This window comes from Lethenteron reissneri, chromosome 17, assembly GCF_015708825.2.
Source record: "Lethenteron reissneri isolate LAM-NWPU_2019-01 chromosome 17, ASM1570882v1, whole genome shotgun sequence".
NCBI lineage: Eukaryota > Metazoa > Chordata > Hyperoartia > Petromyzontiformes > Petromyzontidae > Lethenteron > Lethenteron reissneri.
The window spans coordinates 1,598,725-1,624,618 of record NC_083795.1 but is presented as its reverse complement, the minus strand read 5'-3'; the positions used below and the strand labels follow the sequence as shown (position 1 = coordinate 1,624,618).

The following is a 25,894-nucleotide window of genomic DNA, read 5'->3' as shown; positions in this document are numbered from 1 at the left end:
CCCCCCCCCCCAACGTGCCCCACCCCACGTGCCCCCCGGCACCGGGTTGTGTGCGCTCCGCAGCCTGCTGAGGGCCGCCGACAGGGGTGAGCGCCATCTCATTCTCACGCCTCTCCTTGACCTTCGCTTGACCCAGCGCTGAATGAAGAGGGCTGTTTCGTGTGCCCTCAATCGGGCTCCTGTGACGTAACCTCCGACACGCGGCGACATTGCGACTGCTGGCCGAGCCAAGAGAGCTCCCGCCGGAGAGGCTTCATCCAACGAGGGCGAGCGCAGCGTCAAAGATTTAGGGAATTGCCCTGAGCAGCGTCGGCACCGTCGCCGTGCGTTTTCCTCGTTGCGTGTGTGCGCGCACCCTTGCCTCTCCCGCGGTGTTTTCTTTTATCATCGCCTCGCACAATGAGACACGACGGCTGCACGTGTCCATCCGACTGCGCGCTGACCCGACCTTGAATAGACGGCGGTGCTGTGGCTACGCACACACACCAACACGCACAGGTTGGACCTGCGATTTTCGGTTACCCAGGGCAGTAGCTCCTTGATAAGAACGCCCTCCTAAACCACCGTCCGTGGGATCGCTTTTGTTACATTCTTTGCGGTTGACACATTCGTACATTTGTATTCAGTTGAATGGAGGGCCGATCAAAGTCAGTATCTTCCTGCTCATGCAGGCATGGGGCAATGCTCATCTCCACAGTTGGCACTTAGCCAGTGGTGAAAATTACATATTTTCATAACGGGCTCGTCTCTATGCGACACTCATTGTTAACTCCCCACAGAGTGCTGGTTATTTCATCAACCCCAAAAGCACGATAGGCTGTCCAGCCGCAACCAGGATTTGAACTCGAACCAAAGCTATGATTTTTAGTCTTTTGGTTCTGACAACAAAAACAACACCAGGCGATAAGAGATTTTCTCCAAACCTCCGTGATGCTCAAGCACCAAAAACACCGATCTCGTCGTCAGCCTTCACTTTTCTGGGCGGGGTGGGGGGCAGGTGGAGGGCCGCGTGCAATAAAGTTGTCAATTACCTCCTGAAGCCTCCCTTTAGCGCTCTTGGCCACACCGTCCTCGGTCGCAGTTGCATCTCGTTAATGCGAGGGGGGCCGCCCGAGGCACCTGTCATCCGTGGCGGGTGCAGACCACCTCGGCTCCTCGGCGCCCGCCGCATGACAAACGATCGCGGCTTCAAAACGCTCCTCCTCCGTCTGGGCGCGTTGCTGGGGTAGCGGCCGCGTGGCCGCGTCAGGGAGGGATGGCGGCTGATCCGACGCGACGGCGAGACGCTTCGTTTGAATCTCGGGGACGTCAGCCGCCCGCTGATGGCCCTGCCGAGTCATTTTCTAGGGGCCTCCCCCGTGCTGCGATTGCACGAGCGTCTGATACCTGTGGGAGCACTGCAGAACGATGTTTGTGCATCTCTTCACGTGGGTTCATAATACAATTAGTGTATATTTAAATGCTAATTAATGGATGGGTCTTGCGATACTGTAATTGGTCGTGTACCCGTGTGTAGTTATTATCACCGTACAGTTAATTATGGTAAAACTGTTTTGAAATTACCCACACTGGCATTGTCAGAAAAAGTATTATTTTTTATTTTACTTCATCAATTTATAGAGGCCGGTGTGGGGTAGTAAATGGATATACAAAAAAAATAGTAATCTCTTAGCTACTTTGACATTATACATCACAGAAGAAAAAAGAAGATTGACAGTTTCTGTTATCTCCCTCAACATATCACGATTATTGTTTGATTTTTGCAAAAATGTGGTGAATCTCATTTCTTCCATGCCAGTAAATGTGGCCCGGAGAGCCCTCGGGGCGCCCCCTGCCATTGGCAACGTCACGCGGCTCGAGCACGCGGCTCGAGCACGTGAGCACGTGGCGGCGGCGACGCTGCTGGGGCTGTGCGCGAGGAGCCTTCATTCTTGTGTGCGACATTGGCCATGCAATTTTAAACACGGTGCGATGAAATTTGGTTCTGCACTATAACTACGGCTCGCAAAGAAGATAGGGGAACTATCTTCCTTCTGACGTTGAAATAGCCTTTAGATGTCTTCACTGGAGTTCGTGGAAAGTTAATAAAAGGGTTTTATTTGTTCAATGTTAGTGTTTAATTAAACATAGGGTGGCAATTTTTGGGTAATTTTTTCCACGTTATTTCTTTTACTTTCGATTTAATAAGAAAATAAAATTCTCGGTGTTTCTGCGATAAAACACGCTTGGGATTGCATCTATCTATTTGTGGAAATTCGGGAATCTAATAAAGCGTGGCACTATTAATTGTAAACCCCGCATCAGGGTTAGCCCGATTTGTTAATTTCACTTTGTTCTCACTTGATGTTTTGATTCTTCGTGAGAAACTAACATTGTCCACAATAATGGCAATGTAGTCCAGTGTGTGTGCTTTGGCTGTAGCACCAGAATGTGAATCTGGCCCTTTGATCCGCAGGACTCCCTTGGTTCAAGCGGTATTGAATTTCAGCTGCCTATCATCGTTTGCTTAAATGACTGGCTTGCCTTGATTAATTTGTCGATTGAAAGACCATCTTGAAAAGCTGACTGACAGGGAGGATGCCTCCTGAAGGAAAATAAGAGTGCGGTCAGCAGTTCTGTCTGGGCGTTGTTGTGACCGATTCGAACACCTCAATGAAGGCTTCGAATCAAACATTCAGATTAAACGTTTTCTCAGCACGCATGTATAGTGAGTCCAACTGAGTCGAAGACGTTGTTCCTTTTAGAGGCAACACTTTGATTTGTAACACCGTAACCCAAACGGGTACTTGCCCCTTTGCCAGACTACAGCGAGTGACTGCTACGAAGGGTCGATCCCTCACTCGGTTCTCCGACCACGTGGTTGCCTCGTAAGACGGAGAGCTTCAGCTTGAGACGTAAAGCTTCCCACTTGTAGGTGTAGAGCTTCCAGCTTGTAGAATGCAGCGACCCCGTCCCTCTCAGGGACCCGCCTTATATCCCCCTACGGTCGGGGCCGCTCCGCCCTCGACCTCGCCCGCCTTCTTGAGCATTCTCGTTCCCTCTCGATCCTTCTCAAGAGCTCTCTCCGGACACGTGATCACCCACTAGTCCCCCCACCCGGGGCCCCCTGTATGGGCACTCCGCATCACCTGTCTACGGGGTCAACCAGAGTGCCACGGCCCGGGGCAACCCTGCCCCTGGGCTGACGCTCACCCACTCAGCTCGGGGGAGCCCCCACCGCACGCTGTGCGTGGTGTCCGCACTATCCGAGTGCTCGCCAAGCCCCGCTAGGGCTGGTGCTACACACAGCAACCCACACGGTGCTGTCCACGATGCAGGAACGTCGAATGGCACGGCCCTTCGGGCCGGCATCATACAATGACATCCCCAATGTGACTACACATGTATATTTCCTAACAGCAAGGCTCGCCAAAAGCGGTAAATCTTTTCGAGGAGAATGTAAGGTGGTACAACTTGAGACAACCTTGAAATGTCTTTAGCCTTCAAAAAGTAAAATTTGCACTCATGGCAATAAAAGAATGATATTACATTTGAGATCTGGCACTGTTAGTTACAAAGTGCGTCCATAGAACGGCAGGGTCACGTCGTAGTCCATTAGAGTGATGTTTGGCATCAGCTTACTGGCACTTAACATTTTCCAAATGTTTGTCTGTGCAGGTTGTGAGCCCCAATACTCCTCCCCCCCCACTATTTTTAATTTGACATAAGGCCACCAGCTGGCTCCGTTCGAGAGATTTTATCAGCCCGCGGAGTTGTGTCAGTGTTTTAAAAAAAATATATATATATTATTTTTAAATTGGTGATTGTATCTCATGTTATTTCTAGGTTGTGATATGTGATGAATTAAAATATGATGCAGTGTCTAAATACATGATGGATAGACCACCTACATGCTTAAAAAATAGTTTCCTTTAGCTTTGTCCAATCAGTTTGTGCCTGGCCAACATGGAAGAGGAGGCCAAATATACACTCGAAATGGGACTCTCAGCTACTGGGAGCCTCTTCTGGTGGACTAAAACGTCGGACATTGTGCGGAACAGCGTCTCGTGGGAGGGCTGTACACGGGCAACACTCCAGCATCGGGTCTGCATTCACCACACATGCTTGTGGTGAAACATGCAAATACGATTGATGATGTGTACGGCCTCTCCTTGAAACTGATTGGCCTATGTCCGAGACAGCCTCTTGTATTGCTTCGTCTCACGGTACTAGAGAACAAAGGCCACCAAAAGGCAGACAGTACAAGGGCAATGCAAACACCAAAAGCTTTAATAGCTCGGCTTAAGCAGTAATATTTCTTGGACCCTTTTTGCCAGTATCAAGATGATGAGAAAAAGAAGAGAGAGAGAGAAAAAGGCTTTACCCTTGCTGGTCCATTATTTTTTTCATCATTTTGATTTAGAATTAATATTGGGCTTGGGTTAGGTGACGATCTTCCACTTCTTTCTGTATTTAATGAGGTGACAGCCATTGAAATACAATACCGTGCTGCCATGTCAGGGTCAAAAAAGTCGAAGTGTCTTCTGACTGAAGCGAGCTTCAGGACGCGACCATCTCCTTAATCCGCCGTGAGCCAGGGGGAGTGCAGGTTCCACATCCCCGATGGTGGATGTTCGTCTCCCCATTTGAACCATTTAAAAAGGCGAGTCATTCCAAATTTGGAAGTCTTTCCGTAGTGTCCGCTTCACAGAATATCGCACGCACGCTCTGTTGATCTCCCCGACATCGATGGGATTCAAAGCAGTAGACAGCGTCTTCGTGATCACTCGTATTATAATTACTACCCAGTTCATTCCCTGGACGTGAGCACCGTTGGTATCTTGGTGTCTAAGCCTGGCTGGGGCTTCTCCCCGAGTCAACAAATTACTGAACTCATTGGGGAATGATTGTTGCTCTACCCATAGTCTACATGTCTACATGTAACAGAAGTGTGTGTGGGGGGAGGGGTTAATAAAAAATAATACAAAGCTAGCTTGTCGTAATTAGATTCCTTCCGTGTAGATGATGGCAGGCAGTGGAGGTGCACCTGTAAATTAAGATTAATTGCCCTCCTAATAAAGGTGGCTTGTGCGGCTGCGCGCGTAAGTTGTACTTGTGTGTGTTTGCGTAAGTGTTCGTGTGTGTGTGCGCGCGTGCGTGGGGAGCGGTGGCGCAGTGGTTAGCGTGCCGTGACCCGAGTTCCATTCCCGCTCAGGCCCAACAGCAGTGACGATTATCTGAACCGGCTCTGGGCCTGCCCTAGGTCGACTCAGCCTCAAATGAGTACCTGGTGCGCTGTGTAAACGTCGCCACTGGTGAGACAAAGGCGGCCGGGCGTGGTGCTTGCCACCCCCACTCCCTCGTGTACCGTTCCGGCCTCCGTAGGTGCTCGTTAACAGCACTTGCCCCAACAGTCTGCTGAGGCTATGCGGGGGATATTTGTCTTAGTGTGTGTGCGCGTGCGTGAGGCCGGTGTGCTGCGATGCGCAGCCGAGGCTTTGCGAGCGAGCGGAGGTTTTGTTGCTCGAGGGACGTGGAGCGACGGGGCGGACGGCCAGAGTGGGAGCGCAGCGGTTAGAATCGCGCTCCCCGCGTGATGCGCACCTCTCGACGGGCTCTCGCTCAGACCTCCGCTTAGATCAACGGCACCCGACAAGCACGATCGACACCGCACACTCAAAAGTGCCTCCCGGCTCTTGACGGCGCTTCTGCTCCATTCCCTTCGGTGGCCCCTCATGCGGCGGTGGACAGCCACTGTGGTCTTCCCACACACGGCGATTCATCAGGATCGTTACCGAATCATTCATCTCTATTACGTTCTTGGGGATCGTTGGAAGATGTTTACGCTCGAAAGGACGCGCGCCAAAACGACGCGCGATTGGCTTTGAATTGATGGCTCACTTTGTGGGCCGCGTGTCCTTTGCCCACAAGGTGCAAGGACTTTTAAGTCTCCCCATAACGGGTCTGAGTGGAGGCGCCAAGACATATGGAGTCTCTCGTTCCCTTATTTAGCATCGTGCCTTTGTGACGTGGTGTTACTCTGAGTCATCACTCGAAGGCGTAAATCGGGCATCACGGTGTTGGGCCTCGTGTCTTTGTGCATAATGGCGTGAAAGCTTTGAGTCATCGTTTGCAGGTGTGGATGGGGCGGGGGAGGGGACCGTTCGCACACGAGCAGTGCGGTTTAGTGCGGGAAGAGGGCCTTGTCAGCAGCCTCTAACCCCGCACCGCAGCGTTGGCTCGTAAGTCACAACCACACAGGGTGAGGATTTATGCCCGCACAGAACGCCATCGTCAGAGAGACGCCCCGCACGCAGTGCCTCGTGGGAGCGAACTCGCAGCGAGATGCGCTTTGTCCATCCAGGTACTTCATTGTTTAGATGCCGCGCCACCTCTTTGCTGTTAATTGCGATGAGGTCGCTCTGTGATGATCAAGCTGTGGGTGGATTTTCCTAAATGTATCCTTGAGCGATTGCACACTGTGCTGAGCAGCACTCTACCTCACTGCTGTGTTTTATTACTATTTGTTTTATAGTAAACCTCGTAAAGGCAATTACTACATATTACAGGGGAAATGAATATATTAAGCATGTGAAAGTGTTCCCGTGAGTGGTATTTCATGCGTAATAGCATAGATTTTCCCCGTGCCTTGTGCGGGGAACGGTGTGCAGGAACCGCGTGCGTGTTGCCGCGTGCGGCGTGCGGGGTGCGGCGTGCGGGATGTTGCGTGCGTGGTGCAGTGTGCGTGGTGCCGCGTGTGGTGTGTCGCGTGCTGTGTGCCGTGTGCTGTGTGTCGCGTGCTGTGTGCCGCGTGCTGTGTGCCGCGTGCTGTGTGCGGAGTGTGGGGTGGTGGCACAAGTTGTCCATCCCGTGCGACATGTTTAATGAATTTTGGCTGGGCCTCCTTGTGGGAAGTCAACAATGGTTGTCTTTTGGATTGACTGGTCTCGCCATAGGAATGTGGAATTTACTCAATGGAATCAGGGCCTCCAGCAGAGATAAACAATGTAATGCGAGATGCGGTTCTTATAGCAAAGGCATAGTTTGTAACATAGGGATATGGATTGTAATGCAGGGCATGGTTTACACTTCTGGGTATAGTTCATAAAGCAGGGCACGGTTCAAGATGCAAGGACAAGGTTTTTAATGCAGGGCTTGTTTCGCAATGCAGGGCATGGTTTATAATGCATGGCATGGTTCGTAAAGCAGGGAATAGACGGCGATGCAGGATTCAGTATGCAGCGCGGGGCGAGGGAGACACCGCGGAGAGCGCGACTTCCGCCACCTGATTGATACCATTATGAAATTATCAATACGGCTCGACTCATCGCCCCGAGCCTTACCGCTTGCGTTATTTACCGTCGCTCTTCGGCGCACTCTCGCTCGGCACGGCTCTCTTGTTGCCGCTGCCACGATAAATCAGGGCAGCCCCGGAGGCGGCGAGGCGTGGCGGCGTGGGTGGCCAACGCAGGGGTTAGGCCGCCGTGCGTTTTCCGTGGAGCGGAGGGCACCTTTGGAGAAAGTTTATGTGCCCTGGCCGAGCAGCCGCGTACTCGCCCGGCGGGGGAATTCACCGTCCACCCGAGTGATTTCCCGCACACTCGGTGAAGCAGCCCCATCGCCGTGCCTTGCTGCTCGCCGTAGTATGATGGGGTACACTCCCCAGTGCATTGTAACTCACGGAGCAAAATGTAAAAGGCAACACCTTCGTGTGAATGAGCCCCCCCAACGTGCACTGGTGTGTCTGTGTGTTTCGTGTGTGTATATCGTGTGGGTATTGTGTGTGTGTGTTGTGTGTGTGTGTGTATCGTGTGTGTGTGTATATCGTGTGTGTGTGTATCTCGTAGAGCGGTAGTTGCAGCAGTTAGAGCACTGCGCTACGAACCCGGCAACTCGAGTTTGATTCCCGCTCATGGACAACACCAGTGACGATTATCTGAACCGGTCCTGGGCCTCCCCTAGGTCGACTCAGCCTCACAGAATCCCCCGCTGCATTGTGTAAACATCGGCAAAACGAGCCAGGTGTGGCACTGGCCACATACGTCGCGTGTGCACTGTACGGACCGCAATAGGTGCTTGCTAACACCCCTCGCCCCACCAGTCCATTGGGCTACTAAGGATTAGAATCTTTGCATATACTGAGGAGTGGTGGAACATTGGTCCATTAACTCCAATACAAATCCAATGGCGTGGGTTTGATACCCAGCCGTATGGGAATCAAATTGGCATTTGAACGTTGGCTTGGGGCTCTCTTACATTGATCCGTCCAGAAAGGCGACGTGGGTGGACATGAACATCGGCGCTGGACGTAAGCGTGGCCGTGCACGCTCTGTGCGGGACCGTAGCACACCACGGTACCGGCCTTCATACGCGCTTGCTTACTGCACCTCGCCCAATAGTTTTTTTTTTGCAAATCGAGGGAGGATCATTGGCTTTGTCTTTCATCGAGGCAACCCAGCGGTACGTGCTCCTGCATACACTTAGGTCTGCGTGTGTACCTGGCTACATGTGTGTTTGGCGCGTGCGTGTGCGTGCATGTATTTACATGCAATTGGTATCTGAACCTGGTCTGGGCCATGTCCCGGTTGACCCAGCCTCGTATGGTTTCCCTCAGTAGGATCTATCGATAAATGGAGGACGTTTTTAATCTATCCAAGTGGCACTTTGGTAAGGGCATGTGTGTAGAACAGGAAGGTTCCGAGTTTAAATCTTGGGTCAGTGGTCAGCCCGCCATGCGCTTGGGTTCAACAAAATAATCACCACTCTGTGTAGAGTCAAGAGTGGTCTTCTTGTGGAGAAGATGTCACTTTTCACAAGAAAGTGGAGTTGCCAGCGCTGTCTCAGAGCCACCGACATCAGAGATGCACGCTCTCCCACATTGCCATTCTAAGCACAGAGGCGTGAGTTTTGCCTTATTATTTTTCGCGTGAATTTGTGATTGCATGTGTTTAATTCCTCGTGTTTATACTGTGCGCGTGTGTGTGTGTGTGCACACGTGCCCGTGTGTATGCTTCCTGAGCGAGGATATCTGCGTGCATGGCTCCGCACTTGCGCCCACCACCGTCCCCGCTCGCGCGCGCACGCGTCTGCGTGTGTGCGTGCGTGCGCGCGTGTGTGTGTGTACTTCCGAGCACGCGCGAGTCCCAGACGTCCACGTGAAGTCACCTTCACCTCTACAAGCCCCGTGCCAACGACAGCATCGTGAAAAATGAGCGGTGGTTTTTGTCAAACGGGGGAGTGTTTAATGGAGCTTTCGTGCCTTATTAAGTGCCTCAATTTTAGTGTTATTTTTTCTATTTTCCTTCAGAAATACAATTAACCCCAGGTTTTCTGTTCTCATATCCATCACGTTTCACATTAGAAACGTATTTAAATTGCGTGTTTGAGAAAATGAGCGTGGGGTATTGCTGATCCCCCCATTGGCGATTCTGAGCGTGTTGATGACAATTCCACATTGTGATGGCGGCGGGGGTGGGGGGGGGGTCTTGTCTCCCCCAACAAGACGGCCGCCGTTGGCTTGCCAAAAATTTTTTTACATCTTTTTACCGACTCTGCATGGATGATGGGCGGATCCCTACGTGCTAGCTGGAACTTTAACTCGAAATCTTTTAAAAGCGAGTCAAACGGTCTGGCACAGTGCGTTACCTATATAAAAAAACAACATCGGGGAGCGAAGTTTTTCCTTGGTATTGGCAGCGACTTTTACTTGTGAGGATGTGTTCGTAATCGTTCTCCTCCAGCCGGTAAGAGTGCCACACCGGTCGCGTAACCGCTTTTATCCATTCCCCTAATCAAAGAATTTAGTGGCCTCATAAAATAATGGTTATTAATTTTTTATATATTTAAAAAACTGGACCGTGTTTCTCACGTCAGGCTGGGTGGCCTGGTTTCAGCTTTAAAATTTTGTCACCATAAAAATGTGTATTAAATCAAAATGCATCTTTCATTTCATGAAAACACGTCCATATTTGTATCGGTGCTTTTTCCATTTTTCGATCAATCGATTAAATCCATTCAAAATGTTTTAGCTGCTATCATGACCTGCACGTAATTTAGTTTAAAAGTAATCACGTGTCTAAACCTTGCAAAGGGCGTAGAACACAGAGTCTGTAGCGTGGCATAGAAAGCAATGATTGACCTTGGCGAGAGTGAGCTCTTTTCTCCAGAGTAATAATCACAAGTTAGATTTACAACGTGCTCAGGATACGTGCAGCGGGCTTCGAACGAGCAGTGGAGGTGCTCCTTCTGTCAGCAAAGTATCACTTCTTGTCTGGCACGGGGAGTTCATATCGTAGAAGTATTTCTGTAGTTCCTCGCTATATGAAACTCAGTTGTGCTGTTTGAAGAGGAGTTTACCACGTATCAGCCATCATAAACAAACGTGCGATTTGGTTCTCGGTTAGACTGAACTGAGTGGGAAAAAATGCATACGACAATGTTATGCAGTCATTAGCTGAGACCATCGACCTTGCTATAATTGTGATCCTTGATCCTGGTTAAATCGCGTATTCTCCCTACCTGGATCTGGGCCCAGGTTCTTAGTGGGCCTTACCTGGTAAAATGAAAAACAGTTTAGTTTAAGTGTGCCGTCAATTTTGAAATACACTTTCAAGACCCCCCCCCCCAGACCTCATTTCCAAAAGTAGATCACCATGTGCCAGAATTATGGCCCAGATTGCCAATTTGAAAAATTGCCCTCGACCAAATTACGCAACAACAACGACGACGACTGCGCCAGGCGCTCGTCGCAGTTAAAAGCGTCTGTGCCGGATTTGCCAGGTTCTGCCCCCGCCGCCCACCGTTGCTGGAGGCAATTATCAGCACGCAGCCGCCACGACGGTGGTGACGAATAAAAAAACATATGCGAGTGTGCTCCCTAAGATGTTTCTTTAGATTGCCAGATGCTGCCTGGTCTCTCATCCCCCCACGGGCCCTATCCCGACGACGCCCCAGAAAATGAGCAATCGCGTTTCGAGGAGCTCGTTGGAGCCGTGATTAAAACATACATCAAACCTGCGCGGCCTGTGACAGCCCACTCAGGTGTTCGGCGCAGGGGTCACCTGTCTGCGGACAAGAGAGGGCGTTGAGACCACGGGCAGATGGATTAACCCTCGAGTCAGCGGGCACACTGCCGCCACCTGTAATAGGGAAGGGGGAAAAAGATGCACGTTCAAAACAATTATCGTTGGTTCACACCAGGGTTTTATTTCAGCTGGAGCAGTCCAGGGCCGAGCTCCAGAAAATATCTTCCCGCCTTCTCTCCCACCCTCCACTCTCCACCCCCCTTCCCCACTCCCTGTCAGTGGGGAGGTTAGGGGTCAAGTTCCAGAAGGCGTGGGGGTTTGGGGGCCCCCTAGTAAGATCAGGAAATTTTCCGTGAGAAATGAAGCCCGAGTGAACGCTGTCATTTACGTAAAGAACCATAAAACATGCATAGGCACAATGTAAATAATAACAAGTCATCAGAAATAGTGTAAATATAACGTTTAATAAATAAAGGTGATTGCTTTTTGAGAATTATAATTGCCTGTGATTAATTTCTTGAACATTGACATTCATGATTGACGGCACTTATTCATTTTGTGATAAAAAAAATTTGTTTTAAATCTATACAAACACATTTTGTATTTACTTTTGGGGCACGATGGAGTGCGCTGTGGGGTGAATCGAGGAATCCATGCTGCTGCTGCTGCTTTTTTAATTTTGCATAAAGTTACTGTGAACTATATTCATCACGACAAAGTTGCCCAAACCTGATATCGCACCTGGGCCAAGTAACTACACAGCTGTAGTCACTGGAGATGGTCAATTTCCAAGAACACGTTTACATGGTCAGTTATTCTGTGCAGGCCAATCATGGTCCGGTCTAGACTGGCGAATCCCCTATATTTAAGAGCCTGGTATATACTCTTATTTTTTTTTTTTATAACCAAGTGGTGTTATGGTTAAGAGGTACTTGACTTGCTGGCTTCAAGATTTGAAGGAAGCTGGTCTTGTGGAGGGCCCTGCTCTAGTCTGGCTCTGTTCTCACAGAAGGCATTTTGAACCTTCTGAGAGCTTGACCGGCCACTTGTGTTTGAAGGGACTTCTTAAAGCGTCAACTCCCTTGTCAGGGAACCCAGCCTAATGAGCCGCCGCAGTCTCGAAGCTCAAATCTCTGCATCCCTCAAGCCACTAATTAGTCGCTAGTGTCCCGCGGAGCGAACTCTTTCGAGCAGATGCCTCAACCCGTGTTTGTCAAGTCAAAGTATCTCAGCGCTGTCACGAGCGAGCATGCGTGCGGCTCTGTGGATCACTTCTGTTGGTGCTGCCAAGCCACCGATGAAAATTCCATATTTCTGTAGTTGGTAGCCTCTCCCTGGGAACATCCGCTGGTGCCTTGCCACGAAGTGGTACTCATTTAATTTTATTCAACCTCATTATCTTTATTCCATTAATCCACTCAACATGGTGGTACAGTGGTGAGCATCCCATCTGACATCAGTGGTAAGTGCTACGTTCCAGTGATTGACACACCACGGTGTTGCTTTCATCCAAAAGTGGATTGACGGAGGGCGGGTACAGACGATGATCTGAGTGCACCTCCATTCGTAGTTGAACTGACGACCTTCAGATTGGGAGTTGCTGTCACTCTGCCGTACAGATATCGGCTGTTAACAAGCACGTTTACAATCCCAAACTCAAAGTCAGTTGAAAGATTTTGGATGGCCTTGTTCTGCAACCTCAAGTAGGCCATGGTTTTAAATGGTAGCAAACTTGATATTTCGATTTAAAGCTTTCGTGACTGCAGGGATTCATCGTCTTGGTTCTTTCGGTAAAGTCACGTAGAATTGTTTCCATTCTACGTGACTTTACCGAAAGAACCAAGAAGATAAACCTCACATTGTTTTATATCATGAGGAAGTGTTCATGCAAGGTTTTCCAAACTCCAGTTCTCACGGCCCATCACGCTACGTCCTTCCGCCAACAGCAATTTACTCCCATCCAATCAGAAATGGACTTGTTCCACGCTGCACGTGCCCCATGATTGTTTAGCACGTCCCACTTGACACACGAAGCAGCTAACACGTCACGTGCTGTTGGGAGCGATGTCACGACATGGCGAGATATATAGAATGATTTATGCACTGTGAGAAAGATAATGACAAGTGAACACAGGATGGGGCATCTAAACTGGGTTGGTCTCTAAAAGTGTGGCGGTGTAGCATTCCCTTACCATCATTGGTACACGCGAGATCCTCCTACAAACGAGCAGACGATAGTTTTCCATTAGGTGAGTCCCCCATCGAGTGTACAGAGAACCTCCAGACAAACGCTCGCCATCACCGCTGCCTCAGCCCCGCACCCCTTCCCACGACCGCTGTCGCGCGGACGCCGTGCCCTTGGGGTGTCCCCCCGGTGTTGGGGAGCTCCTGCCTATCCCTCACAACCCCTCCCCTCCCCACGCCAAACACCGCAGTCTGCGCTCAACACGTGAGGCGTTGTCCCCATTTTAATGTTGACCCCGCAAGCCCTCAATACTAAAGATTTGGTGCAATTGTATCGCACCATCATAACGATACCGGCGCGATAGTTTGCGGTGCGTGAAAATGTATTAATTGAAAAAAACTGTTCCTTTGTACCTCGAAGCCCGGTTACAGGCCTGTGTACCACCGTTCATCGTCATTAGTAGCCATGCTCAATCAACTACTTGATGAAGCCCTTTCATTTATTTTTTAGTCCCCCCCCCCCCCATAAGCAAACTTGAAACTTGTGGCAGACTGACTGCGATGCCCGGTCGGTGCAGCGTGCGCCTGCGGAGAGACGACGGCGTGTTGACTATGATGTGTCGCAAGCTGCTTCGTGAACCACGTGGGACGGGATTAACGTAATGCTTCGCTCTGTGCGCGCGTGTGTGCGTTTGCAGAACCATTTTGTGGCGTGCATGACGGCCATCCTGCGACAGATGGACGAGAGCCACTACCAGTACTACATCCAGACGTTCAAGACACGCTCCGACCTCGTCGTGAGTCTCCACTCTCCACCTTGAATGAGCACGCACGCTGTTTCTTCACGGCACAGCATACACAGCTCATGGCGGTGCGGGGGGGGGGGGGTGCTGCCGTGCTGTCGTGGTTAACAAAACGGACTTGCAATCCGGAACTAGCCGGTTAAATATCCCGACGCGGCAGTCGGAACGATGGGGATAGTTTTTATTGATCCCACCTCCCCCCTCCACCCCTACTTCACCCGGCAGTTTAAATCAGCACACCATGGTTAGCCGATCGGTGAGCCGTGTGTGGTGGGTTAAAGTGTGCGTACTTCTATCCCTTCCAAGACGTCCACGCAGCATGGAAGAGTAGGCCAAAAATAGCCTCTGGAGCTCCCTCTGGTGGAGGCCCTACCACCGGCACGGGTGCGGTGCCAGCCGGTGATTGAAAGGCGCCGGTGTTTGGCGTTGGGGCCGGTCTCCCCACAGGACGACCACCGTCACCTTCTCTCGTTTAATCGCCGCGTCGACTGTGGCAGGATGACGAGCTGAGTCAAGATCAGAACTCGTGAGCGGCCGATTGTGAACGGGGGTGCCTTTCTCGAACTCCTCGTGGCTAATACGTCATCTCGTCAGAGGGGGTCGACTCATCCCATCCTTCTTACAGGGTCGTGAAAATCGCTACTTCGTGGTGGGAAGCCAACACTCTCGTGCCTCTACGGAGACCGGTTTCTGCCCTAAGAATTTGGAATTTCCACTTCTGGTAGAGGGCTGCAAATGCAGTGATCAAAGATGAACTCATGACATTGTTTGAAGAACACAGCGTTGACACCACCCTTTGAAGGATATTCCCCATTAATTACGTTTTGTTAAACAGGGTTTACATTCAATTAGCAGTCATCACCTCTGCTGCCCGTGGGGAGTTTCAGAAGGGGCATTTATTCTTTTCTTGTCTTATTATAAATAACACGGCCGGGATGCTATAATTGGTGTTAAACCTTCAAACTAATTACGTCCACTACTCATAAGAAATTAACATGGAATTGATAATGAATCATCACCATCATGATCAGTCATTTGCTGTCCACATTGATGCTGTAACCAACCTCCCATGCTTTACTGCACGAACATCAGGTTGTACATGATGCAGACCAGAACGGAAGTCTTGTTTTCCTCTACAAATAACAGAAGCAGTCAGGGTGTCGCTGCACTTGAAGGGCAGTGGAGCTGGGCTCATATTTATTAGAGGCCCTCAGCCAGCTGTGAAAATTCCACATTACGGAATCGGGTTCCAGTTAATACTCGTGATAATATCTTAATGAGTTCCCACAAAGTGGCAATCAGTTAATCGACCAGAAAAAAAAACATGATTATGATGATGATGTAAGTCAACTCCAAACAATTAATACCAATATGTGTTTGTTTTAGCCAGGGTAAAAGCCTCATGAGGGGTCTTATTTGGGCTACTTGTTCTTTATTGGAGGAAACACAAGAGTACCCGCACCTCCAATGAACACTATTGGCTACGTAGAGTGTGAAAAAAGTTCAACATACATACCCACATATCCAGATAAAATCCAAACATAACATGCGGAAAACATTCTTGACGTATGTGACTTTACCGAAAGAATCAAGAATATGAATCGCTGCAGTCTCGAAAGCTTTAAATCGAAAAATGCGGAAAACACTCGCACTCCGCACAGATCTGGGTGGACGCTCGCTCTGCTGCACCCGGTTAGTCGGTGTCCCACGCCAATTCCTCATCCCGCCGTGCTTGGATAACCAAAGTTGCCAGATTAGAGGCGTGCACCACATCACTCCCACACACGTTGTCAGTCTTTTCAGATTTTTGAGACTTAATATATATATTTTTTGAACTAAAAAAAACGGCTTGCAGTGACTCCTTCATTTGCAGCTGAGAAGCAGGCCAACTACGGCGGCTGCATGTGGTCAATCTAATCGGATTTGGTCGCATTTATAAATGTGGCCAATACGATTTGGTACCTTTGTAAAGGAATTGGTCTGAGCACTATGACTCGAGGTTGCTATTAATAACATAAAAATACCATATTTGTTTCTTTTTTAAGAAATGCGAACTGGCTGCTGCTTCCTCTTGTTAAGCCGCGTTTTGGATGTAATTACTTAACTGCCTGCATTTTAATTGGTTTTGGAATTGTGCGTTTATTTTTATTCCGAAAAACAATGAATGTAAAATCAAAAGGGATGAACCGGTACAGGCTAACAAACAGTAAAATCTGCACGATGGAAAGACACTTGCAGCGTGAGATTACACGCAGCCGCGTCGTGCTACAGGCTCGTCAGAGCAACGCGTTACTCGCACGCAGGGAGCGATGGAGCAACCGGGGAGGGCCATTTCTTGCCGCACGAAGAGGAAGGGAATAAGGAGCGCTGCCAAGCCGCCTCTCGAACCCACGAATCTCTGCCCTGAGTAACGCCGGCTCTCCGCTCCAGCCGCGTTTCCTAGCAGCAGGGAAACAATCTGCCGGGATGCAAACGCAGCCCCACGCGCCTCGCAGTGTTCTTAAACACGTGCCCTGATTTCACCGCTCTCATCATTTTAAGCTCAATGACACGTGGCAGAAATGAGACACGGCTGTCAATTTGCAAACACCCCCCCCCCCGCCCCTTCCCTTCCGCCCGCCCACGCGTGCATGAACCCGGCGCCGCGTGCAGGAAGAACATCTGCCGTGCTTTGGCGCCGGGCTTATTTAATGTGAAACTCACGGCCACCGGTGACACCGCGACACGCTCCCCACGGCCGCGCCGCTGGGGGACATCTCTTCCCCAATGGAGGGGACGCGGGTGTGGGGGGGGGTGGGAATTAGAGCCCGACAACTTAAACATTGAGGACTGCGGTGTGGGGCCACATGGGAAGGCTGTTGGATAAATATGAAGAAGAAAAAAAATCAGCTTTGGCGGCATGTTAATGTTTAACTGCCATCTGTTATTCTAATCCCTCCAACGATTTAGACGATGAAAAAATATCAGACAGCGTTGGGGAAGTAATTCATTTTTTTGTTCTCTAATGTGTCAGTTGTATTAGGGTAACCTCATTTTGGCTTTCTTCTGTGTAGAGACTAAACCGTGATTGGCAAAATTATGCAGTGCGTATGGTGAGCTCATGCGACTAGGGAAATGAAATATTGCTGTTTACTCTCATTTTATCGTTACGCCCTGTGCGTTGGTTTTTCCATCGTGGTGTCAGCTTGCAAATGTATCTCTGAACGCACGATACTCGTGATAATTTTTCAAATTATAAGCAAATATGGAAACGGATTTGTGGCCGTATGAAAGAAGCAAACACTCGGGAAGATCTAAAGCCAGATGGTGGGATACTCTCAATGTTCCTTGGAGGTCTAATGTTGACTCTGGGATCAGAGTAAGACTTGGGCCAGGTGGTGGGATAATGTTGAAGCACACCCTGGTGGCTGGCTGTCAACTGTGTGACTTCTGGGATCTGGCAGAAGGAAAGAAGCAACTGCAACGGCTTGATGTGATTGCGCTTGATGAGGATGGATGCTGCATTCCTCCAGGACTTTCTGATGGAAACATTCATCATGTTCAAGAACCTCATCGGCAAGAATGTGTACCCGGCGGACTGGGTCATCATGAACATGATGCAGAACAGGTGAGCGCTCCAGGTTGCCCCCCTCGCGGCGCTTGAGGTGTGCCGGGAGGGTGAGCTGGTGAGTGGTGTCGTACGTCCGCTGGCTCGCATTCCCAGCTCTGCCGGGCCAACCCATCACCGGCTGTGCCGTCGGAAGGTAGTCCCGGGAGCCGGCTTTCCATAACGGGGTCGCAGCACTTAAAAGTGGGGCGGACGTTGGAACCAGTCGTGCACGTCGTGCGGGGGTCAGCGCGCAAGCGGCACACGCAGCGGTCAGCGTGCAAACGGGACATGCAGCGGTCGGCGTGCAAGCGGCACCTACAGTGGCACACGCAGCGGTCAGCGTGCAAGCGGCACGTACAGTGGCACATACAGCGGTCAGCGTGCAAGCGGCGCACGCAGTGGCACACGCAGCGGTCAGCGTGCATGCGGCACACGCAGTGGCACACGCAGCGGTCAGCGTGCAAACGGGACACGCAGTGGCACACGCAGCGGTCGGCGTGCAAGCGGCACACGCAGTGGCACACGCAGCGGTCAGCGTGCAAACGGGACACGCAGTGGTGAGTGGCGCGGCTCGCTGCCTCGGGCGTCAACGGCAGTGTTGTTTTGTTTCGAGTGAAGAGCGGAAAGTTACAAAGACAATGTGTAATCGTGTAATCTAATCAACGGATGTGTCCAATGCGCACTCTGGTAATATTATTGCTTGCAGGACAGCAGCGAGTGACCGGAAGTGAGTGTGGAGGGGGTGGTGGGGTAGGGGCGGGTGGGGGGTTGGGGGCTGAACTTGGCAGGGCCCCGTGTCTCTCGATGCGTGGGGACACGGATATCTGCAGGGCGCTCCGGGAACACACAGCCAATCTTACTGGTTGCGGAAACATGGCATGAATATCCGGTGAAAACAACGTGCAAGGGGTTCCAATCTAGAGGTGAGCCTGGTGTTGTTGGGGCAGCCCACGTCACAAGTGAACTAGGTCACGTGGGACGCCACGCACAGCCACATGGACGTCTCTGAATCTGATTCAATGAACGAGCCAAGGCGACGCGGATCCGCCTCGAAATTCCTGCCAAAGGAAACTCATGCCACCTATTGATGCGGGAGAGAAATTGAGCTTCAAAGAAATAACCCTCTAGGGCATTCGTTCTTGTTCCGAGTTGACAATGGCCCTGACACCCTTTTCGTTGTTAAAAACGGATTCAAGTATAAATGCATCGTAATCCGTTATTTGTCAATTGCTTTCCTAAGCACCAGAAAGCAACACATTATTTGAAGGTAGGGTTGCCGTGTTCATAGTGCAGCGCGCAAAGCACTACGTTCCTGTATTTGAGGGGTTATAAATACAAAGATCCCCCATGTAGCCTTAACAGACTTTTGCGGCAAGTGTTGTTAGTGGGCATCTATGAAGGCCAGCATGGCAAGTGAGGGTGTGGGCGGCCAGCACCATGCCTGGCCGCTTTTGTATCCCTAGTGGCGATGTTTATACAACTGTGCCAAGTACTCAATGGAGGCTGAGTAGACCTAGGGGAGGCCGGGACCAGTTCAAATATCTACCACTGTTTTTAGCCGTGAGCAGGATGTGAACTCGGATTGCTAGGTTCATGGTGCAGAGCGCTAACCACGACACTCCGCCATGCACACATTTATATCAAGGAAACACTTTGAATATACATCTCAGTGGTTTATTTGTGGATATACTGCCCCTGCCATAGGAGTATGTACACTACTCACTAGGCTCAGGAACACAGATGAAGATAGGAACCACCCAATGGAGATTTGAACAGGGGATATTTAATCTTCTTGACTGCAATGGCATTGATTAAATAATGACAGAAGCGTGCAACCAAATCTGTAATTGTCATTAATAACAATTAGATGCTTGGTTTGCCAAGTGAGTAACACATTCGCTGCTCAGCCAGTTTCCATAGAGTCGATGATTTGATTCCTGCGGCCGCCCGGAATTGTAAGCGGTGTGCGTTTTCACGCCTGAAACTCTGGAGGTCGGTATGCAGAGTTGGCCCTACCTGGATCCTGCGTTTGAATCGCAGGGAAGTTCACAGAAATGGCAGGGTCTCAGATGCAGCGCGTCGATGGAATTACCGATGACTGCACAGACACAAAACAAAAAACACGTCCGTTAAACATTTGTTTGGCCACTTTTTACGTTGGTAGAAATCAAGTTCTGACAATTAAACTTTTGATTTGACTGGTCATGCGAGGAACATTAGGTCTGTATCTCCGGACATTTGTCACAGTGCTACTCCTATTGTGGATAAGACATTCGTCATGATGCGTTGATGCCAATAGGCCAAATTGCGAATGTAAACATCACCCACAGATAACATGCCCGAGAGAGTCCCATGATGGCTCTATCAGCGTGCTGCGCTGGCACTTGAAATCTAGTGTAGATGGATACGTCTTGTTGTTACCGGGTTCTTAGGTCACAAAATACTATTTCGTTTTTTAAATGTAAATCAGGGGAAGCCTCATTATCCGGGCTAAAACATGCAAATATATCGATGTCAAATAATTGAAATGTGACAAACCACACTTTACACAGTATAGCGGAGGGTCATCCAGTCTTGAAAAGAGATTTAAATATTGAAATGACTCCAGAATTAGTTTCGAGGGAGGGCTTCATCTTCTCAGCCCACTCCTTGACATCTTGTGGCCATTTAAGAAGGATGTTATTTTTCACAGCGTGATAATTGAGTGCCCCTATAGATGAAAAACAAAACAAACCTCACTACTACGTAATGTCAGCCGATCAGGTGACAATGTCGTTCGAGCATGTGATTCACAATCGGAAGGCTGCAGTTTGAAATCCCAACAGTATTATCTGACAAATCCAGTACAACTTTGTCGGAAGCCCGGAAGCTCACCTGGTTAAATATACAACATTTATTGATTTACGACCGGCAGTGGTCAGACGACTAAGCGTCCCCAAGTCACCAGGTTTCCTGCAGGACAAAGCGGCCGCCGCAGATCAGGTCAGTTCAGTCCATTACGCTCGCCTGAAAGCAGTTGCCTGAGCCGCAGGCGCGCGCGTGCACGTGGTGTACGGCCGCGTCGGGCCACGCAAACGTCACGTGCGTGGGACGTGGGGTCCGCCGACTGCGGTTGTTCGATGAAATTGTTTGAAGGGTAAATGAATTATCGTCGCGCCGCCTTTATAAAGAACGCATTAGCCATGCATGGCCGTGCTCATTCAATTACTTTGCAAACTCCGACTTTATTTACTGTGACAGCCGCTCTATTGAATAAACCCGTGAACAGCATTGATGCGCAGATAATTCCAGCCCCGATTCTTGGGCGATCGATAAATTTAATTTTGAGAGTATTAATAATGGTTTGTATATGTGTACACAAATTTTGTGAGGCTTGCACTCTCTGAACATGGAATTTGACATAGTTGCATTTTTAAGGATCGGTTGATGATTTAGAAGCAATTAAAAGTAAAAATGTGCCAGGTTGTGACAAAGGGGTCTCTGTGGGTGACTCACCCAGGAGTGGGGAATCCACATTTATAAGGCACAGCCTTTCTTTTCATAGGACAAGCAATGCATAAACCAGTTTAAAATAGACGAGAGGTCAACGTTGGTGTTAAGAGATGGATGTTTGAAGCATGAATAATGTATGTCAGAGAAGCTGTGCTCCAGGCCTTTATCTATAGGTTATGTGGAAGATGCTATAAATTCCTTGACAGGATATACTTAGCGACTATAGTGGTTTTGTTAATGACAATGCAACAATGTAGACCTAACAGTGGAGCTAATTGTGAAGGGGAGGTTATGGATGCTGCTAGACATGTCCGGGATGGCGGAGGGGCAGGTGACCAGTGACCGAGGGGAGTAGAACGTAAGCCAGGCGGTGAACGGCACTGTTAGGGCAGAAGCTGCACGTCCGGTGTTCACTGTGCAAGATTCCCGCGACCTGGGCAGGAGGAAGGGGGAGGAGCGATGCTGAGTTTTGGAGGCGTCAAATGCCAGTGGCCGTGTTGACCCCTTGAACTTGACCTTGTGTTTCAAAGTAACCATTTGGGCATTGCCCGTGCGAATATTTCCTCCGTTAAACTATCAACTAAAACTAGTTTGTATTTTACCAGGTAAGGCCCACTGAGCTACGTCGCTCTCTTTCTGAATCGGCCTGGCCGCAAATGATAGCTCAGCGAGAAGTGTTTCGTCAGGTGGGAATTCATAGCAGTAGCCAAATACTGGAAAACGTGCGTTGTTTCTAAACGCAGGCAGCGGGGGTGCGGGTGGCCAGCGAGACTGGATGATGCAGTAATAGCGCGGCCCTTGACACGGTGTTGACATCTCATTGGTGACTCGAATACCTTTGGGCTTCCTTGTGCCTTGTGGCCGACCACTGCTTTTAAAACAGACCGCATCCTGTTCGACCACCCTCGTTTGATCCGTTGATGCATTTTAACAGCGGCAGGAAATAATGATGCTCTTTCCACTTGAGAGAGGTCACTCAGGAGCCAGACAAAATATACGTAGGTCAGAATTTTCGTTTGCATCTCATGCGTCACAAGTTGCCTCCAACAGAACAATGAAACGGGAATCCCTTTCTGCTCCGTAAGTCAATACCACCGTTGTGCATTTTCTTAGAACAGCCTTGCAATAGCCACCAACTCAAAAGAGCCAAGATTGGAGCATTTTTTTTTATGTTGGCAGCTGAATAATTATACGAGAAATTAATTAGTAGGAGAGAGCGGTTTGAACCAATGTCAAAAGTCAAGTCAAGTATTTTTCCTGCAACAATGAGCATTTGGCAGTGTTCTCCCCTCTCTGTCTTGAGCTCGTGCTAGATATTCCACGTGGCAGTATGATTCATTTCTCGCATCAAGTTACAAGGGTCACCTGTAAGGCGACAGTGTTATTCACGATGGCGCGGATTTGCTTGTGCACCACTGCCAATGCAGAATCACCACGTAAATGGATTTGTGAACACCTGGTCCACGTATAAACATCAACACTAGGATGACAAAAGCGGCTGTCTCATTTTGTGGCAGGCCAACATGAATTGGCGCTCGCTAAGAGCAATTGCCCCTACAGCCTTTCAGGCTAAATGGGAGAATTGTTGTCTTTGACTTTGTGTGTGAGAGTAGGTGGTGCATTGGCTATCGCATTGTACTGGGATCCCGACAATTGTGCACAGCACCAGTGGCAAACAGAGTATTTGAGCCTGTACCCGTATCTCCCCGAGGTCAACTGAGCTTAAAGAAATCAGCAGCGGGGAGATGAATGTGGCCTTATGTGCATGGTGCTCGCCACTTTTCACGTATACACTGTGCCAGTTTTAATAGGTGCTTGCGAACAGCATTCATTGCAGCAAATCTGACCCAGTGCAATATTCATCTCTCGCTGAACTAAGCCTTAAGTAAGTACATGGTGCAGTGTGTGAATAACATATTTGAGGAGATAAACGTGGCTAGACATGGTTCTTGCTACACCAACCTCCCGTCGAATGTTCTGTGTTTTAATAGGCGCTCGCAAACAGCACTGGGCCCTGCAATCTATGAAGCCGAACAGAGGAGTGTTGTCCTCGTGCATGCGTGTCTGTGTGTGTGTGGGGGGAGCGGGACACTTCACGTGGCCTTAACGTGCACATAGCCTGGCACAAGCGCCGTGTGCCGTGCCGGCCGTCGTAGGTGCTCTCTAACAGCACTTGCTCCAACAGTTTCTTAAGGCTATACGGGAGATCTCTATCTGTGTCTTTTTGTGCGTGTGGTTTGCAGGGTGTTCCTCCGAGCCATTAACCAGTTTGCAGACACGCTGAACAGAATGTTTTTGGACAGTGTCAGCTTCGAGTTGCAGGTAAGAGATGGGGCTTTTGTGCAAAAATGGAATGAGTAACATATGGTCTATTCTACACTCGATCTCTAATATAATTGTTTTCTTAATTGTTCAGCAGGATGCACTGCCAAAATAATTACACCTGCAATATATATGTGTATAGACCACACAATCGGTATGCCACATTTGTTAATTAAATTATAATTACTCAGGGAATCAATTAATTTTATACATCCAAAGTCCTATTAAAATGTGCTTCTGCATTTGGCAATCATGAATCCTATTCGAGGTTGGGGGGGGAAATAAATATACCCATAAGCATAGATTGTTTTGTGCTTTCCAACGTGTGTTCGTTCCCGTAAGCATTTCATATTTTACTGCAGAGCACTCGCAGGTTAGAGACATCGCGTTCACCAATCAGAAAGTGAGTTGGGCTTGGGCAGGAGACGGCGCTGGAAGGGGTGACTGTGGACGGACGGAGTGAATGCGTCGGAAAGTCTTCACAACGCCGTCGTTAGCGCTGTAAACAACCCCGGTTTGGCAGCTAATACACCTTGCAATTAGATTGACAATTAACAAAATAACAATTATCTTCTGATGGCAACAGTTATAAATCACGAGCGCGTTGCCCTTAATCATTACATGATCAAGCATACATCATCATTGTCATCTCGTTAAAGGCTTTAACCAGGGCCAAAAGATCCCACTTCATTAAAGGCCACTGCTGCTATTGCAGTATTTTTTTCTTTCCATTTTCTTATAAATGAGGCACCGGAGATTATAACGAAACAATGTGGCCATCGGTGTGCACTGGCGTGCTTTGTGAAACGAGTTGAGTTACGTGAGCTTGGATAGACGAGAGGGAGCAAGGGAATTCCAGAGTGGAGATGAGCGAGCAGGGAGGACAGTGCAAGTGTGCGTCGCGCAGTGAGGCCGCTACCTGCAGCGTGGCATTGAGGAGTCTACGCGATGTGTACAACTGCATTCCATCAATTGGATCTGAACCTGGACTTGTCCCCTCTCCCGTTTGGCTCAGCCTTAAAAAAAGTACTCGGTGCTGTGCGTGAAATTCATCTCTGGGAAGGTGGCTGGTTGTGGTTGTTGCTACACCACCGTCTCATCTCATCTTGCGCCTTTAAGAGATGGTCTCAAGCAACGCTGGCACCAATGTCTGTAAAGGCTCCACAGATCGACGATGAGTGAGTGGCTGCAATAATAACCGTGATGGTTGTGGGAGCAAGGACACAAGATATTGGCTGTCGAGATTATAATGAATAAAGAATCGCCATCAATAAAACATTGTAATCACGGGTATGATATGAATAATTTGGTCGTTTGGGATGGCGCTTCTGTTACAGAGGCACATTACGCTGGCTTCTGTGTGTGTGTCTATTTAGCAGCAACGGGAGCCCTCTCCCATGTACGGCATTCGTGAAATCGTGCCAGAAATAAAGGCTGCTACGGACAACATATCTCTTAATATACATATATAAAACATCGACTTAAGAATAACAACCAGATTTATATGCAATTTAGAAGGATTAATTAATCCCCCCACACCTCGCATGTGAAGGGCTCACGAGTGACGTCATCACACCTACCCCTCTATTTAAAGGAACGTAATAGGAGGATTTATCTACAAATCTGACTGTCGCCTGATGATGCTGGTTGTAATTACTGGCGAAACGTCGTATGCAGATTGTAAATGTGGTGTTGCTCTCCAACACACCGGTGTGCTGTACTAGAAACGAATTGGCACGTTCTGTTTACGTGACAAACCTTACTAATTGGCTGTGACGAGTGGTGGCGGGTTTAACGACACATTGATATTTACGCGATCTAACCCAAAAAAAACTATATTGTGAATAACCAGAACCTTAATCTTTTTTTCTCAAACCATCGTCACAATTCAAAGACCCTCGCTGCTCAAATGAGCCAATTGGGGGGGGGGGGGGTTGGGCGTGGGGGAGCACTCACTTTTTTACTGTCTGCCTTCAACCAGCAGCGGAAATTCCACATTCATATGATGGGGGATAGTGTGTGCTATTGGACGAGCATAGTTGACTTCCCACAAATTGTCTCATTGTATTGCCACGAGAGGGACAATGGGCTCAGCCGCCACCCTTCAACGGGGCCTTGTGACCGAGAGGGCTCTGGCTGGCCACTGCGTGTGCTCATAAACCACGTCTTCTTCCTGTGCACAACTTCTGCGCAGTAGCATGCTCTGTTTTGTTGCCAAATTATTAGATAATTGAGATAAATTGCCTTCAGATAGAATTGCAATTATGTCCAAAATTAGAGTTGTGTTTGCAATCATATTATAATGGCCTAACTTTTGTTAATTAATATCAATTACAATAATAGCACAGCAAAGATGATGATGATGTTTCTGATTATGGTGGATTTATATGATTATTTTTGTTAAGTTGTTGCCGAGGCAAAAGATGCAGTGCCGAACTAATATCTTATAGCAGAATCCCATATGCTCATTTATCTCCGTGTCGTTAACCATTTTAAATCTT

The 25,894-nt window shown here is 49.1% G+C and overlaps 1 protein-coding gene across 1 annotated transcript in view; it reads left to right on the top strand.

Moving 5' to 3' along the window:
* The window catches only part of LOC133343304 (dedicator of cytokinesis protein 1-like), a 316,745-nt gene that overhangs the window by 237,573 nt on the left and 53,278 nt on the right, over positions 1-25,894 (top strand). The window contains 3 exon segments of the mRNA XM_061552782.1: positions 13,886-13,984; positions 17,503-17,597; positions 23,315-23,393. Coding sequence (XP_061408766.1) covers positions 13,886-13,984; positions 17,503-17,597; positions 23,315-23,393 — 273 coding nt within the window.